Consider the following 16,831-nt stretch of genomic DNA (forward strand, 5'->3'; position numbering starts at 1 on the left):
CCCCTCCTCTCGACAGGACAAAGTAAGGTGAAAAGTTCATTCTAACTTACTAACACACTCCCAGATAACTTTTGACCCCTCAACATTATCGATCACCACTGAACTGACAGTTTTATTTAACAGAAACCCTAGGAATGCACTCACTGCCTAATCTAAAAACCCCAGAGCTAAGTTTCAGGTTGGGTCAACCATAGGCTAACGACCTTATGTGTTTACACAGTCCACAACCCATTTGTTCCTGCCCAGTTGGAATGGTGTTCTTTAACATTTTATTACTCCTTTCTCCTGTCCCACAATTTCTTCTTATGAACTCATATTGTCTATTAAACATACAGAGTATAAGTTTACCTAGATACATTTCTATTTAAAATGGGGATATTGTTTATTCATTTATCCATAATAAATCCATAATAAATTCAACACCGACCATCACACCTGGTGAGACAAAACCGCGACTTGTCAGTGAAGAGCACTTTGCCAGTCCTGTCTGGTCCAGCAATGGTGGGTTTGTACCCATAGACGATGCTGTTGTCCGTGATGTCTGGTGAGGACCTGCCTTACGAAAGGCCTACAAGCCCTCAGTCCAGCCTCTCTTAGCCCAATGCGGACAGTCTGAGCACTGATGGAGGGATTGTGCGTTCCTGGTGTAACTCAGGCAGTTGTTGCTATCCTGTACCTGTCCCGCAGGTATGATGTGCAGATGTACGGATCCTGTGCAGGTGTTCTGCCACTGCGAGGACGATCATGTCCGTCATGTCTCCCTGTAGCGCTGTCTTATGTGTCTCACAGTACGGACATTGCAATAAATTGCCCAGGCCACATCTGCAGTCCTCATGCCTCCTTGCAGCATGTCTAAGGCACGTTCACACAGATGAGCAGGGACCCTGGGCATCTTTCTTTTGGTGTTTTTCAAGTCAGTAGAAAGGCCTCTTTAGTGTCCTAAATATTCATAGCTGTGACCTTAATTGACCACCGTCTGTAAGCTGTTAGTATCTTAACAACCGTTCCACAGGTGCATGTTCATTAATTGTTTATGGTTCATTGAACAAGCATGGGAAACAGTGTTTAAACCCTTTACAATGAAGATCTGGGAAGTTATTTGGATTTTTATGAATGATCTTTGAATGACAGGGTCCTAAAAAAGGGACGTGTTTTTAAAATATATATATATATATATATATATAACAAACACACGTATGTCTGGTTGACTCTAGGTCTACTGTAGTAATATTGATGTCTCTACCTCCTGGTCGTACTCTGCTAGAGAAGTTGTTAGACTGTAGTAATATTGATGTCTCTACCTCCTGGTCGTACTCTGCTAGAGAAGTTGTTAGACTGTAGTAATATTGATGTCTCTACCTCCTGGTCGTACTCTGCTAGAGAAGTTGTTAGACTGTAGTAATATTGATGTCTCTACCTCCTGGTCGTACTCTGCTAGAGAAGTTGTTAGACTGTAGTAATATTGATGTCTCTACCTCCTGGTCGTACTCTGCTAGAGAAGTTGTTAGACTGTAGTAATATTGATGTCTCTACCTCCTGGTCGTACTCTGCTAGAGAAGTTGTTAGACTGTAGTAATATTGATGTCTCTACCTCCTGGTCGTACTCTGCTAGAGAAGTTGTTAGACTGTAGTAATATTGATGTCTCTACCTCCTGGTCGTACTCTGCTAGAGAAGTTGTTAGACTGTAGTAATATTGATGTCTCTACCTCCTGGTCGTACTCTGCTAGAGAAGTTGTTAGACTGTAGTAATATTGATGTCTCTACCTCCTGGTCGTACTCTGCTAGAGAAGTTGTTAGACTGTAGTAATATTGATGTCTCTCTACCTCCTGGTCGTACTCTGCTAGAGAAGTTGTTAGACTGTAGTAATATTGATGTCTCTACCTCCTGGTCGTACTCTGCTAGAGAAGTTGTTAGACTGTAGTAATATTGATGTCTCTACCTCCTGGTCGTACTCTGCTAGAGAAGTTGTTAGACTGTAGTAATATTGATGTCTCTACCTCCTGGTCGTACTCTGCTAGAGAAGTTGTTAGACTGTAGTAATATTGATGTCTCTACCTCCTGGTCGTACTCTGCTAGAGAAGTTGTTAGACTGTAGTAATATTGATGTCTCTACCTCCTGGTCGTACTCTGCTAGAGAAGTTGTTAGACTGTAGTAATATTGATGTCTCTACCTCCTGGTCGTACTCTGCTAGAGAAGTTGTTAGACTGTAGTAATATTGATGTCTCTACCTCCTGGTCGTACTCTGCTAGAGAAGTTGTTAGACTGTAGTAATATTGATGTCTCTACCTCCTGGTCGTACTCTGCTAGAGAAGTTGTTAGACTGTAGTAATATTGATGTCTCTACCTCCTGGTCGTACTCTGCTAGAGAAGTTGTTAGACTGTAGTAATATTGATGTCTCTACCTCCTGGTCGTACTCTGCTAGAGAAGTTGTTAGACTGTAGTAATATTGATGTCTCTACCTCCTGGTCGTACTCTGCTAGAGAAGTTGTTAGACTGTAGTAATATTGATGTCTCTACCTCCTGGTCGTACTCTGCTAGAGAAGTTGTTAGACTGTAGTAATATTGATGTCTCTACCTCCTGGTCGTACTCTGCTAGAGAAGTTGTTAGACTGTAGTAATATTGATGTCTCTACCTCCTGGTCGTACTCTGCTAGAGAAGTTGTTAGACTGTAGTAATATTGATGTCTCTACCTCCTGGTCGTACTCTGCTAGAGAAGTTGTTAGACTGTAGTAATATTGATGTCTCTCTCTCTCTGTCTACCTCCAGGTCGTACTCTCCTAGAGAAGTTGTTCCTACAACAGGAAGATGCCCAGCCAGAGGAAGCTGAGAAGCTGTGTTCTCGGATTCTGGCCATGGGTCTGTTACTACCCTTCACTGACTGCTTCAGAGACACAATAGGAGGGTCCAACCCACAACTCGCTGCGCCATGCAAGTTCCACGTGAGTGTCATATCCTATACCAGGGCCTTCAACCCTGTTCCTGGAGAGAGAACCTCCTGTAGGTTTTAACTCCGACCCTGTTCCTGGAGAGAGACCCTCCTGTAGGTTTTCACTCCAACTGTAGTTACCTGATTCTATTTAATTATTAGGATCAAGTGTTCTAGATTAGGTTTGGAGCAGGACAGGTACCAGAGGTCAGGGCCCACTGTTACTTCCCGAGTGGCACAGCTGTCTAAGGCACTGCATCTGATACGTTCACTACAGTCTCTGGTTCATAGGGCGGTGCCCAATTGTCCCAGCATCGTTCAGTTTTTGCCGGGGCAGGCCATCATTGTAAATACTGACTTGCCTCGTTAAATAAAGTTCAGTCCCATTGTGTTGATATGCAGTATGCTAGACAGTAAATATCCCATTGTGTTGATATGCAGTATGCTAGACAGTAAATATACCATTGTGTTATGCAGTATGCTAGACACTAAATATTCCCCTGGTTCAGTCCCATTGTGTTATGCAGTATGTTAGACAGTAAATATTCCCCTGGTTCAGTCCCATTGTGTTATGCAGTATGCTAGCCAGTAAATATCCCATTGTGTTATGCAGTATGCTAGCCAGTACATATCCCATTGTGTTATGCAGTATGCTAGACAGTACATATTCCATTGTGTTGATATGCAGTATGCTAGACAGTACATATCCCATTGTGTTGATATGCAGTATGCTAGACACTAAATATCCCATTGTGTTGATATGCAGTATGCTAGACACTAAATATCCCATTGTGTTGATATGCAGTATGCTAGACAGTAAATATGTCTCTTAAAATTAGCATATTCCCATTTAGAGGGATCATGTTATCTCTGTTGTTGGAGGTGATTGGTTGGCATGTCTTTTGGCTGTGATGTGATAGTGTCTTCAAAGAGCTCTGACGCGCGCACACACACCATCTGCCCAGTGTCGTGGTTGGACTACATTTCCCAGCAAATCAAATTGATGTATATAGCCCTTCGTACATCAGCTGATATCTCAAAGTGCTGTATAGAAACCCAGCCTAAAACCCCAAACACCAAGCAATGCAGGTGTAGAAGCACGGTGGCTAGGAAAAACTCCCTAGAAAGGCCAAAACCTAGGAAGAAACCTAGAGAGGAACCAGGCTATGAGGGGTGGCCAGTCCTCTTCTGGCTGTGCCGGGTGGAGATTATAACAGAACATGGCCAAGATGTTCAAATGTTCATAAATGACCAGCATGGTCGAATAATAAGGCGGCAGAACAGTTGAAACTGGAGCAGCAGCACGGCCAGGTGGACTGGGGACAGCAAGGAGTCATCATGTCAGGTAGTCCTGGGGCATGGTCCTATGGCTCAGGTCCTCCGAGAGAGAGAAAGAAAGAGAGAAGGAGAGAATTAGAGAACGCACACTTAGATTCACACAAGACACCGAATAGGACAGGAGACGTACTCCAGATATAACAAACTGACCCTAGCCCCCCGACACAAACTACTGCAGCATAAATACTGGAGGCTGAGACAGGAGGGGTCAGGAGACACTGTGGACCCATCCGAGGACACCCCCGGACAGGGCCAAACAGGAAGGATATAACCCCACCCACTTTACCAAAGCACAGCCCCCACACCACTAGAGGGATATCTTCAACCACCAACTTACCATCCTGAGACAGGGCCGAGTATAGCCCACAAAGATCTCCGCCATGGCACAACCCAAGGGGGGGGCGCCAACCCAGACAGGATGACCCTATCAGTGAATCAACCCACTCAGGTGACGCACCCCTTCCAGGGACGGCATGAGAGAGCCCCAGCAAGCCAGTGACTCAGCCCCTGTAATAGGGTTAGAGGCAGAGAATCCCAGTGGAAAGAGGGGAACCGGCCAGGCAGAGACAGCAAGGGCGGTTCGTTGCTCCAGAGCCTTTCCGTTCACCTTCCCACTCCTGGGCCAGACTACACTCAATCATATGACCCACTGAAGAGATGAGTCTTCAGTAAAGACGTCTCTGACATGGTTAGGCAGACCGTTCCATAAAAATGGAGCTCTATAGAAAGCCCTGCCTCCAGCTGTTTGCTTAGAAATTCTAGGGACAATTAGGAGGCCTGCGTCTTGTGACCGTAGCGTACGTGTAGGTATGTACGGCAGGACCAAATCAGAGAGGTAGGAGCAAGCCCATGTAATGCTTTGTAGGTTAGCAGTAAAACCTTGAAATCAGCCCTTGCTTTGACAGGAAGCCAGTGTAGAGAGGCTAGCACTGGAGTAATATGAAATGGTCTTGATATGTTCTTCAAAAGAGAGATCAGGGTCCAGAGTAGCGCCGATGTCCTTCACAGTTTTATTTGAGACGACTGTACAACCATTAAGATTAATTGTCAGATTCAACAGAAGATCTCTTTGTTTCTTGGGACCTAGAACAAGCATCTCTGTTTTGTCCGTGTTTAAAAGTAGAAAGTTTGCAGCCATCCACTTCCTTATGTCTGAAACACATGCTTCTAGCAAGGGCAATTTTGGGGCTTCACCATGTTTCATTGAAATGTACAGCTGTTTGTCATCCGCATAGCAGTGAAAGTTTACATTATGTTTTCGAATAACATCCCCAAGAGGTAAAATATATAGTGAAAACAATAGTGGTCCTAAAACGGAACCTTGAGGAACACCGAAATGTACAGTTGTCAGAGGACAAACCATTCACAGAGGCAAAATGATATCTTTCCGACAGATAAGATCTAAACCAGGCCAGAACTTGTCCGTGTAGACCAATTTGGGTTTCCAATCTCTCCAAAAGAATGTGGTGATCGATGGTATCAAAAGCAGCCTTTTGTAACCCGAGTACCACCTTATCACAGCATCGCTGTCATGCTGGGTATCTGCATCAGTCTGCAGCACACGGCAGTCTTCTGTTACCGTTACACTCGGGGGTGAAAGTAAGGCGGTCTGGTACGGCGTCTTGGTAAAATAAATAGTGGTGGGGCGCCGTACCTGTAAAACTTGAGCCCGTCACAATTAACACAACATGTTAAAAAAATACTATCGTCTGCTACACCGTTAACATTACTGCATGTCAGCCTGACGATTGAGTGGATTGACTGGAAACCGGGTGGTTTCACTCCAAATGGCGTTGTGGTTCGGGGAGAACACTTACACATTGTCAAGGCGGAGATGAGTGGCGGAGACCGAGGTGCGCATGGACAACAGTGGATGCATCAATTCAGGCTACAGGTGTAGACATAATGACTGACTGTCGCAGAACGGCAGTACAGTAGCCTACACGTAGACCTAATGACTGACTGTCGCAGAACGGCAGTACAGTAGCCTACACGTAGACCTAATGACTGACTGTCGCAGAACGGCAGTACAGTAGCCTACACGTAGACCTAATGACTGACTGTCGCAGAACGGCAGTAAAGTAACCTACACGTAGACCTACTGACTGACTGTCGCAGAACGGCAGTACAGTAGCCTACACGTAGACCTACTGACTGACTGTCGCAGAACGGCAGTACAGTAGCCTACACGTAGTAGATGTTTTGTAAACCGCGGTCTCTTTCCAGTCTTTAAATTGCGGGTGCACAGTGCACTGTTTGCATGATGGAAGTGTTATTTTGTGAGTGAAGGAATGTGTGCAGGTAGCCTGAAGGGGACACCTTTTTTGTTAAGTGATTGTTTGACAATCGGATGAAAACATCATGACTGGTAGGAAAAGCTTTCCCTGAAGAAAATGGATTTAAATCTCCAAAATTAAAGGCCCAGCCTAATTTGGCTTGCTTCTGTATATATATATCACACACACACACACACACACACACACACACACACACACACACACACACACACGCAGCGCTGCTGTCCACATTGCAGGCCCTTCTTACTCTAGGCTTAAAACAATCAACAGCTTAACGTAGCTAATGATCCTCTGTGGCCAAGTTGTGCTTTCTGGTGTAGTAGCCTATTATAGGCTACTACACCAGAAAGCACAACTTGGCCACAGAGGATCATTAGCCTAGAGTAAGAAGGGCCTGCAATGTGGACAGCAGCGCTGCAAACGCATGACTGGCTCGCAAAACAACAATATATTTGGTATCTCAATATTTTAAAATTATATTAACGGAAAAACTGTTTGGAATGCAAATTACTATTGCTGTAACGACTCCAATCTGTCTTTTGGGTATCACAATTCTTAACTTAATTGAGTAGCTTATCTTGTTTTTTTTGTAGCTTATCTTATTAGCACCAGCGAAGAAAATCGTGCATATTCACTGTCTTTATCATTGGGTCAGTGACACTTTAGTTTGTTTTTGGGCAATAATTTCCTCCTCCAGGTTGGATGGGATGTTTATTGTGTATTTGTCTCCCCTTTTCGTAGGCCTTTCATATCGATCAGACTTCGTTTTTATTGATTTGAGTCAGCAGAGTAGGCTAATCCGTATAAAATGCTGTGTGTTCCTTACCAGTAAGAAATTAAATCAAGTTTCATCGCTGATTACACTATGCTATCTGGGTGTCGGCCGGCCGCTATGCCCTTTAGGTATGGTTTTGTTGAGTTCGAGTGCTCTGAGCTCTAACACACAACGCTAATGGCTGTGATGCTACCTGCAACAAGAGCCACCTTGTTGTTATGGTGACAATGCCACAGTGAAAGTCATAAATGCTTGAGGATGCGGAGTCAGTGTTCTTAGTGGCTCTCTGGAGGGACCAGCCTCCTGGCTAGCTGTTGGTACAGTGTGGCTCTCTGGAGGGACCAGCCTCCTGGCTAGCTGTTGGTACAGTGTGTCTCTCTGGAGGGACCAGCCTCCTGGCTAGCTGTTGGTACAGTGTGTCTCTCTGGAGGGACCAGCCTCCTGGCTAGCTGTTGGTACAGTGTGTCTCTCTGGAGGGACCAGCCTCCTGGCTAGCTGTTGGTACAGTGTGTCTCTCTGGAGGGACCAGCCTCCTGGCTAGCTGTTGGTACAGTGTGTCTCTCTGGAGGGACCAGCCTCCTGGCTAGCTGTGTGAACACTGTACTGCTGCATGTTGTAGCAATAACAGAGAACGACAGCCCTTTTGCGCTCCCTCCCTGCCTGACTTATGTTCTCCTCAGAGGTATACAGATGGGACCGGTTTCAGATTGTAGCCTGATGCTATAATATGGCCATGGGAACACTAAGGCAAAGTGTAGCTGATTACAGACAGGAAAGGATGGTACAGGGCAGCTCTCAGGCTTTGACCTGTGAATAAATGATCGTTCTCTGCCACTGCCCTTCCTCTCCCCTCTCCTCCCTGTGCAGCACAGAGCAGCAGTATAGAGAAGGAGAAAGCGCAGTCATAAAGCAACCTGATCTGACTGCAAGCCGTCCCATCAGCCTGTGCAAAAACCCGGTGACTTGCCTGAAGCTACAATGACAGCAGGGAGAAGAGACCAGTCCGCTATATCAGGCTCCCTGAGTCTGGACTGGTCAGAGTTACCATGAGAACAGGAGGGGAGGGCAGCGACGCCCAATGTTTCTGGGGACTGCTGCAGTTTCACAGAGGATGCAGCGTCTTTGGGAGTTTTCAGGATCGCAGACCGGTGACAGGAAAGAAGTGTCAGACTGGCAGTAACTCACTGCATTGTCAGAAGAGGAATAGAGAACCGCAGAGCAGAGGGAAAAAACACCACCGTTTACATCCCTGAGGAATAAAACCGTTTACCACCGAGGGATTTGTTGATTTTATTTTTCTAAAATGCAAACTCCACATTTTTCCCTCAGCGGTCTTGGCGATGATGGAATACCTACATGTTCCAAACAGGAAGTGCAGAGAGCTGAGTCCGGAGGCTATGCGCCATAAAATTCAATATTCTGTCCAGGAACTGACAGATTAAAGCAGACAAGGACATGGCGTATATGTCAGAGTCAGGCGTAGAGACCGATGGGGGCTCTTCCTCCTCCTCCTCCTCCCTGGCTCTAGCTAATGATGATGTGGGGGCCTCTGAGTGTGTGGTGCTGTCTCGGGTTCCTGAGCTAGTCCGAGAGCTACTAACCATCAACGGCCAGGGAAGAGGGGAGGAGAGGGAGAGGAGGCTGGACCTAGCATGGCTCAAACTCAAACAGACCGTCCGCAGGAAATGCAACCTATTTGAGCACCTGCAGGTTAGCATGGGAGCAATATGCACAAGGCTGTGTCTCTGTCCAAAGTATGGTAGCACCCTATTCCCTATGTAGTGCACTACTTTTGACCAGGGGACATTTGGGACGGGTGCTTTTGTTCTTCGATCTAACATGGTTGAGTACACACGGCATGTGATGTCACTTAGCGGTCATGGAGTGTTTCCGTTGCAAGACGAGAGTTTTCCATCTGAAATGGGATTAGTCCATGTGATTGGTTGATTATTTAGAAGACATCACTTGCTTATATTCAGTCAACACATATAGCTTAAGAATAGTAGGCTATATATAACAATATTTGAGATTATTTCATTTAAAAAAATAACGGTGAGCGATTGTAATCTGAATAAAGGCAAAAATAATTTTATAAAGCCCAAAATATAGCCCTGCTAATAGCCATAATGACGCTGTACAACGTGACCGTGTGTTTGAAGGAGTATTTTCCAGTAAGCAACAATTTGTTTGCCTTCGTTAGACAACTTTGTTCCAATATTTCTGTAATTCAGTCATATTTATTCCCATAGTAATTCATTATGGATCCATAACTAAATCAACATCTGCATTTTGAAAGATGATTTTTATCATTTTATTAACAAAAGCATAAAGATGCTGATGAAGAATTACAGTACTATACAGTATTTGTACCGTTCAGTATATGCTTTCACATGTGGTTAATAAAGCATTTAAAGAAGAAGAAAAGCCACCTGCATTTGTTTATTAGGTGACTATGCAGTCTGACAAGTAAACACAGCCTACAATACATACTGTAGTAAACATGGGAAAGTGTCTAATTCCTTACATAAGGGAGAGCAGGCCATGTCCAGACTTTCTCAGTGACCTCAAGTACCTTCAATAATTGCTGTACTAGAGAATTCTGGCAATGTGGGAGACCAGGGTTCAATTCCCCGACGGGGAGAAAGGAGCAGACTGTCCTTGTAAATAAATGTGTTAACTGATTTCATGTGTTATTTAATAGTTTTGATGTCTTCACTATTATTCTACAATGTAGAAAATTGTAAAAAATAAATAAAAGGGTTTTGGTGTGTCCAAAACCCTCTGAGTTTCCGTTAGGATGGAGCTGTACAACGTGACGGTCGGCAGTACAGTACTGGGCTATTTAGCTAAAGAATCCCAATGTCGTGCTGGCAGGGCACGCGGGAGACTGGGGTTCAAGTCCCCGACAGGGAGGAAGGAGTAGACTGTCCTTGTAAATTAGAATTTGTTCTTAACTGACTTGCGTAGTAAAATAAAAGTTACGCTAAGAGCATAACATTTATACATCCTAATTTTCTAATTCTAGTCCAACCAATACCAAAACCAAGATTACGTTCAAATAACAATTTTATTCATTTATCAAGACCAGTCCTCATGCTTGTCTCAGAGCAGCGTGAAACGGTGCTAAAATATTTGTAGGCTTTTGCTTCCAACTTCAATATTCTCTTTAAATTACCTACACCACTTTTAACAGCACATGACTTAACACTAGTGAGACTCATGTCTCCGACAGTATATCGAAAAATATGACGTGACTCTCCGCAAATAATTACATAGAGGATTGGAGGATAGTTCTGTAATTCAGTGATATTTATTCCATAGTCATTCGTTATGGATCAATAACTAAATAAAGATCAGCATTTTTATTAATGAAAGCATACACCATTATTAGTTACATTGTTTTAGTTTGAACCTGCAGACTGACACTAAGAACAGAACAGCGGGAACGTTTCCCTGGTCAGTGCCTTTTATTAGTGCAATGCCCCTTAAATATTTTGGAGATTGTTACAAATCAGCAAGAAAAAGGCCATTCTTAAACATGGGGTGAGACATTGTAACTAATTTATTTAAAAAGCCTGTTTGTTATTTAGAATTATTTATTTGTTTTTAGAAGGAGAAATGCATTGTCTTAGACCATTGCGTCACTCGGGCGCTGTACAACGTGACCGGTCGGGAGTGGCCTACATTACTACTACTTCTACAGTAAGAGAAATAATCCTAACAAATAAAATAATAAAAACCTTAGTGTAACAACAGTATCAGTAAGTAATACTGAAGTTGTGAAGTGACGCAGGGTACCGTACTAAACCACAAATGACCTCTAAGTCCCGCGGCGTAAACTCACCACTTTTTAAAAGAGGAACCACTGTTCTATTGTCCCCCTATAGCATTATATCTCCTGTTTTGTCCTCTGTTGTCCCCTTATGCTATTTTATCTTATGTCCTCATGTATGCCATATTATCTCCCTCTCTCCCACAGCAAGACCAGCTGTACACGTGGGCAGCGGTCAGCCAGCCCCCCCACTCCATGGAACACTTTGAGGGCCGGGCCCCCCTCCCTGGGCACCTGAAGACCCTGTGGCCCCCACCCAGACCTGTGGGAGACGATAGACCAGGCCTCATGTACACCGAGGAGGGTAGGGGCCCTCACCACATCCAGATAGATACTATTATACTGTAGAGACTAGATCTGAAACAGCTAACTACTATAACAGACCAGGTGGGAAGGTGCCCTCATCAAAACAGTTACTAACTTCAGACTGTTGTACTTGTTTTATCCTTTAACTCTCACTAGCGCTGATTTTGCAGATGGAGTCTAGAAACGTTAACTTCGTTAACGAGGCTGGAGAGCTTGTAGCCTCATCCCTTAGCCAGGGTGGAGAGCTCGTAGCCTCGTCCCTTAGCCAGGATGGAGAGCTCGTAGCCTCGTCCCTTAGCCAGGGTGGAGAGCTCGTGGCCTCGTCCCTTAGCCAGGGTGGAGCGCTCGTAGCCTCGTCCCTTAGCCAGGGTGGAGCGCTCGTAGCCTCGTCCCTTAGCCAGGGTGGAGAGCTCGTAGCCTCGTCCCTTAGCCAGGGTGGAGAGCTCGTAGCCTCGTCCCTTAGCCAGGGTGGAGAGCTCGTGGCCTCGTCCCTTAGCCAGGGTGGAGAGCTCGTGGCCTCGTCCCTTAGCCAGGGTGGAGAGCTCGTGGCCTCGTCCCTTAGCCAGGGTGGAGAGCTCGTGGCCTCGTCCCTTAGCCAGGGTGGAGAGCTCGTGGCCTCGTCCCTTAGCCAGGGTGGAGAGCTCGTGGCCTCGTCCCTTAGCCAGGGTGGAGAGCTCGTGGCCTCGTCCCTTAGCCAGGGTGGAGAGCTCGTGGCCTCGTCCCTTAGCCAGGGTGGAGAGCTCGTGGCCTCGTCCCTTAGCCAGGGTGGAGAGCTCGTGGCCTCGTCCCTTAGCCAGGGTGGAGAGCTCGTAGCCTCGTCCCTTAGCCAGGGTGGAGAGCTCGTAGCCTCGTCCCTTAGCCAGGGTGGGGAGCTCGTAGCCTCGGCTTTTGTTCTGTTAGAGTTGAGCTTCCTGTTTTATACCAGGGGTTTTAAGAGGACATTGCGTCTCTATGCCTTGATACACATGACCAGCGTTAATTTAACCCAACAGTGTAGATTTAAGGAAAGACTTGTTTCTAATCTGGATCTCTTTCCTGCTCTGATACCTTTTAGAGGGCGATGAAGGTAAGTTACATTGTGAATGTGTTTCTGCATGATCATTTAACTCTTTCTTTTTGGCCTTGCTCGTCATGTGCTGTCTGTCTGTAGTCCCACATGCTATTGAAAGGGCCAAGGTTGCATAGCAACAATGAGTCAGTGCTTAGGCAGGCAAAAATGGATTGATATTCTGAGCACAGCTTTCCCCTCTCTGTCCCCCGACAAACATCCCGTCGTCTTGCCCCCCGACAAACATCCCGTCGTCTTGCCCCCCGGCAAACATCCTGTCTGTCCTTGCTGCGGAGTCTAACACCTAAAAGAAAACAGGCTGCTAGATGTAATGTTGCTTTTTCCCTAACTATTGGTTTGACATGAGGCTTTAGACGACTTTTGATGTTCACATTAAATGTCAATTTTCATTTCATTCTAAGAAACAGCATGATTGTACGGATTGTGAATTGAAGTAATCAGTGTATCACATATCATCCAGTAGCATGTGGTCTAGTTGAGCGTGCATGGTTGTGGTTGTTTTCTGGTAGTGATTAATACCAGTAGAAAGTGGTCTGGTCTAGTTGACCGTGCATGGTTATATTCTGGTAGTGATTAATACCAGTAGAAAGTGGTCTGGTCTAGTTGACCGTGCATGGTTGTGGTTGTATTCTGGTTGTGATTAATATAGAAGTATCCTGTCTCTCTCTCTTCCTACAGAACACCAGGCAGCCATCTTGGGTCTGAAGAGACATCAGAGAGAAGAAGTCGGCCAACTTCAGGTCAGTCATCCTAGTCTCCCTATCCTCCCTAGTCACCCTATTCTCAGACTAGGTTTGCAAAGTACCCGGTAAGATTTCCAAAATCAGTAGGGAATCATCCAACCCTACCTGAGAGGTTATCTATAGTACAGTCTTTCCCTTTGGAGAGAATAGCATCATGAATAGCCCTGGCCTCCTTCACCTGATTAACCACAAGGGGGCAGCATCCACTAAGAGTTGAACTAGTTTAGTGGAATACTCTTAATAGCAGTTCTAAGTGAGGGTCTTGGTGTGTGTGGACCAGTACCTGGCAGACTCTGACCTCTCCCATGTTTATCTCTTATCTGTGTCTCCTAGAGATGTTGTTGTTGAAGTATTGTCCTTCTGAAAGCCGCCATCTTGTCCCATATGAAGTCATTTAGCTCCTCTACAAGAAGCCCTGCCTCTAACAACAATACATTGAATATAACACTGTTCTCCTTCTGGTTATAAAACGGTTAACATATTGCTTTAAAGGTTTATATGAACACTGTTTTCCCTCTCTCTCTCTCTGGCCCCCCCTCTCTCGCTCTCTGGCCCCCCCCCTCTCTCGCTCTCTGGCCCCCCCTCTCTCTCGCTCTCTGGCCCCCCTCTCTCTCGCTCTCTGGCCCCCCCTCTCTCTCGCTCTCTGGCCCCCCCCCTCTCTCGCTCTCTGGCCCCCCCTCTCTCTCGCTCTCTGCCCCCCCCCTCTCTCGCTCTCTGGCCCCCCCCCTCTCTCGCTCTCTGGCCCCCCCTCTCTCTCGCTCTCTGGCCCCCCCCTCTCTCGCTCTCTGGCCCCCCCCTCTCTCGCTCTCTGGCCCCCCCCTCTCTCGCTCTCTGGCCCCCCCTCTCTCTCGCTCTCTCTGGCCCCCCCTCTCTCTGGCCCCCCCTCTCTCTCGCTCTCCTCTGGCCCCCCCTCTCTCTGGCCCCCCCTCTCTCTGGCCCCCCCTCTCTCTGGCCCCCCCTCTCTCTGGCCCCCCCTCTCTCTGGCCCCCCCTCTCTCTGGCCCCCCCTCTCTCTGGCCCCCCCTCTCTCTGGCCCCCCCTCTCTCTGGCCCCCCCTCTCTCTGGCCCCCCCTCTCTCTGGCCCCCCCCTCTCTCTCGCTTTCTGGGCCCCCCCCCTCTCTCTCGCTCTCTGGCCCCCCCCCCCTCTCTCTCGCTCTCTGGCCCCCCCCTCTCTCTCGCTCTCTGGCCCCCCCCCCTCTCTCTCGCTCTCTGCCCCCCCCCCCTCTCTCGCACTCTGCCCCCCCCCCCCTCTCTCGCTCTCTGGCCCCCCTCTCTCTCGCTCTCTGGCCCCCCCTCTCTCTGGCCCCCCCTCTCTCTCGCTCTCTGGCCCCCCCCCTCTCTCTCGCTCTCTGGCCCCCCCCCCCTCTCTCTCGCTCTCTGGCCCCCCCTCTCTCTCGCTCTCTGGCCCCCCCTCTCTCTCGCTCTCTGGCCCCCCCTCTCTCTCGCTCTCTGGCCCCCCCCCTCTCTCTCGCTCTCTGCCCCCCCCCTCTCTCGCACTCTGCCCCCCCCCCCCTCTCTCGCACTCTGCCCCCCCCCTCTCTCGCTCTCTGGCCCCCCCTCTCTCGCTCTCTGGCCCCCCCTCTGTCTCTCCAGGAGGAATCAGTGCTGAAAACAGTGAAGCTGAAAGAGGAGCACGTCAATGTGATCCAACAGTTAGAACAGACCATTGAGGACCTGCGGACTAAGATAGCTGAGCTGGAGGAACAGCACCCCCTGCTGGACAGAGATATTATTAGCATTAAGGAGCCGGAGGCTGGTGTGGAGGGGGGTCTGTACCGGGAGGTCTGTCATGTAGACCTACAGACTGAGGAGAGGATGGTGAAGGAGGTCTGTCATGTAGACCTACAGACTGAAGAGAGGATGGTGAAGGAGGTCTGTCATGTAGACCTACAGACTGAAGAGAGGATAGTGAAGGAGGTTTGTCATGTAGACCTACAGACTGAAGAGAGGATAGTGAAGGAGGTCTGTCATGTAGACCAACAGACTGACTGTCTCCTGAGTTGTCTGGAGGCCAAGTCTGTCCAGACGTCGCCTATGGAGGAAAGCTATAAGTTTAAAGTGCCTTTACCGGACCAGATGCCACACTTGTTTGTGAACGAGGCTGGAGGAGAGTCCTCTTTGTCTTCCTCCTGTCCCCTGAAACTCCCCCCAGAACTGGCCCTGTCCCTACCCATACCCTTCTCCCCCAAGGTCGCACCAGCATTTGTCTGTACGTGCCAACAGCAGCAGAGTGGCATTAAACCCCCCCCACCACCTCCTTTACCTGGTCACTCCATGGCTCCTCCTCCACCACCACCTCTACCAGGGGGTGCAATGCCCCCACCACCTCCTCCACCTCCTCTACCAGGGGGTGCAATGCCTCCACCACCTCCTCCACCTCCTCTACCAGGGGGTGCAATGCCCCCACCACCTCCCCCACCTCCTCTACCAGGGGGTGCAATGCCCCCACCACCTCCTCTACCAGGGGGTGCAATGCCCCCACCACCTCCTCTACCAGGGGGTGCAATGCCCCCACCACCTCCTCCACCTCCTCTACCAGGGGGTGCAATGCCCCCACCACCTCCTCCACCTCCTCTACCAGGGGGTGCAATGCCCCCACCACCCCCTCCTCTCCCTGGCATGGGGATGGCACCTCCACCCCCTCCCTTACCTGGGATGATGGGGATGGGCCCTCCCCCACCCCCTCCACCATTACCTGGGATGGGAGGACCTCCTCCTCCTCCTCCTCCTCCTGGCTGTGGCCCTCCTCCATGTGCCCTGGGCTCCCTGGTCCCTCCGTTGCCCATGGGACTGTATACCCTAGGCATGGCCCAGGAGAAACCTCCCCGGAAAGGAGTGGTGGAGCCCCCCAGACCCATGAAACCTCTCTACTGGACCAGGATACAGCTCAACTCAGCTCAACACAAAAAGTAATCAATCAATCAAATGTATTTAACAAGCCATTTGTTTTATTTCAGCAGGGCTAACTGGCTAGCTGCTCCTGTTGATAGGGCTAACTGGCCATTTGTTTTATTTCAGCAGTTGTTTCTAAAGCTTTATGTTTCTAAAACTATCCTAGTTACATAAGCATCTGTACAAAGATGCTAGAGTAGGAGTGTTGATCTAGGATCAGGTCATAAAGAGTCTCGGTAGGAGTGGTGATCTAGGATTAGGTCATAAAGAGTCTCGGTAGGAGTGGTGATCTAGGATCAGGTCATAGTCTCAGTAGGAGTGGTGATCTAGGATCAGGTCATAGTCTCAGTAGGAGTGGTGATCTAGGATCAGGTCATAGTCTCAGTAGGAGTGGTGATCTAGGATCAGGTCATAGTCTCAGTAGGAGTGGTGATCTAGGATCAGGTCATAGTCTCAGTAGGAGTGGTGATCTAGGATCAGGTCATAAAGAGTCTCAGTAGGAGTGGTGATCTAGGATCAGGTCATAAAGAGTCTCAGTAGGAGTGGTGATCTAGGATCAGGTCATAAAGAGTCTCAGTAGGAGTGGTGATCTAGGATCAGGTCATAAAGAGTCTCAGTAGGAGTGGTGATCTAGGATCAGGTCATAAAG

The 16,831-nt window shown here is 47.9% G+C and overlaps 1 protein-coding gene across 2 annotated transcripts in view; it reads left to right on the forward strand.

The window, feature by feature from the left end:
• Positions 1 to 16,831, forward strand: part of LOC116359728 (formin-2) — a 122,416-nt gene that overhangs the window by 22,528 nt on the left and 83,057 nt on the right. Inside the window, exons 3-7 of one of the 2 annotated variants that reach the window (XM_031813097.1) lie at positions 2,772 to 2,944; positions 11,321 to 11,477; positions 12,534 to 12,545; positions 13,227 to 13,288; positions 14,884 to 16,199. In XM_031813097.1, the coding sequence (XP_031668957.1) occupies positions 2,772 to 2,944; positions 11,321 to 11,477; positions 12,534 to 12,545; positions 13,227 to 13,288; positions 14,884 to 16,199 (1,720 nt within the window). The remainder of the gene's footprint in view (positions 1 to 2,771; positions 2,945 to 11,320; positions 11,478 to 12,533; positions 12,546 to 13,226; positions 13,289 to 14,883; positions 16,200 to 16,831) is intronic. The other variant, XM_031813098.1, reaches the window with a different exon arrangement.

This window comes from Oncorhynchus kisutch, unplaced genomic scaffold, assembly GCF_002021735.2.
Source record: "Oncorhynchus kisutch isolate 150728-3 unplaced genomic scaffold, Okis_V2 Okis04b-Okis11a_hom, whole genome shotgun sequence".
Taxonomy (NCBI): domain Eukaryota; kingdom Metazoa; phylum Chordata; class Actinopteri; order Salmoniformes; family Salmonidae; genus Oncorhynchus; species Oncorhynchus kisutch.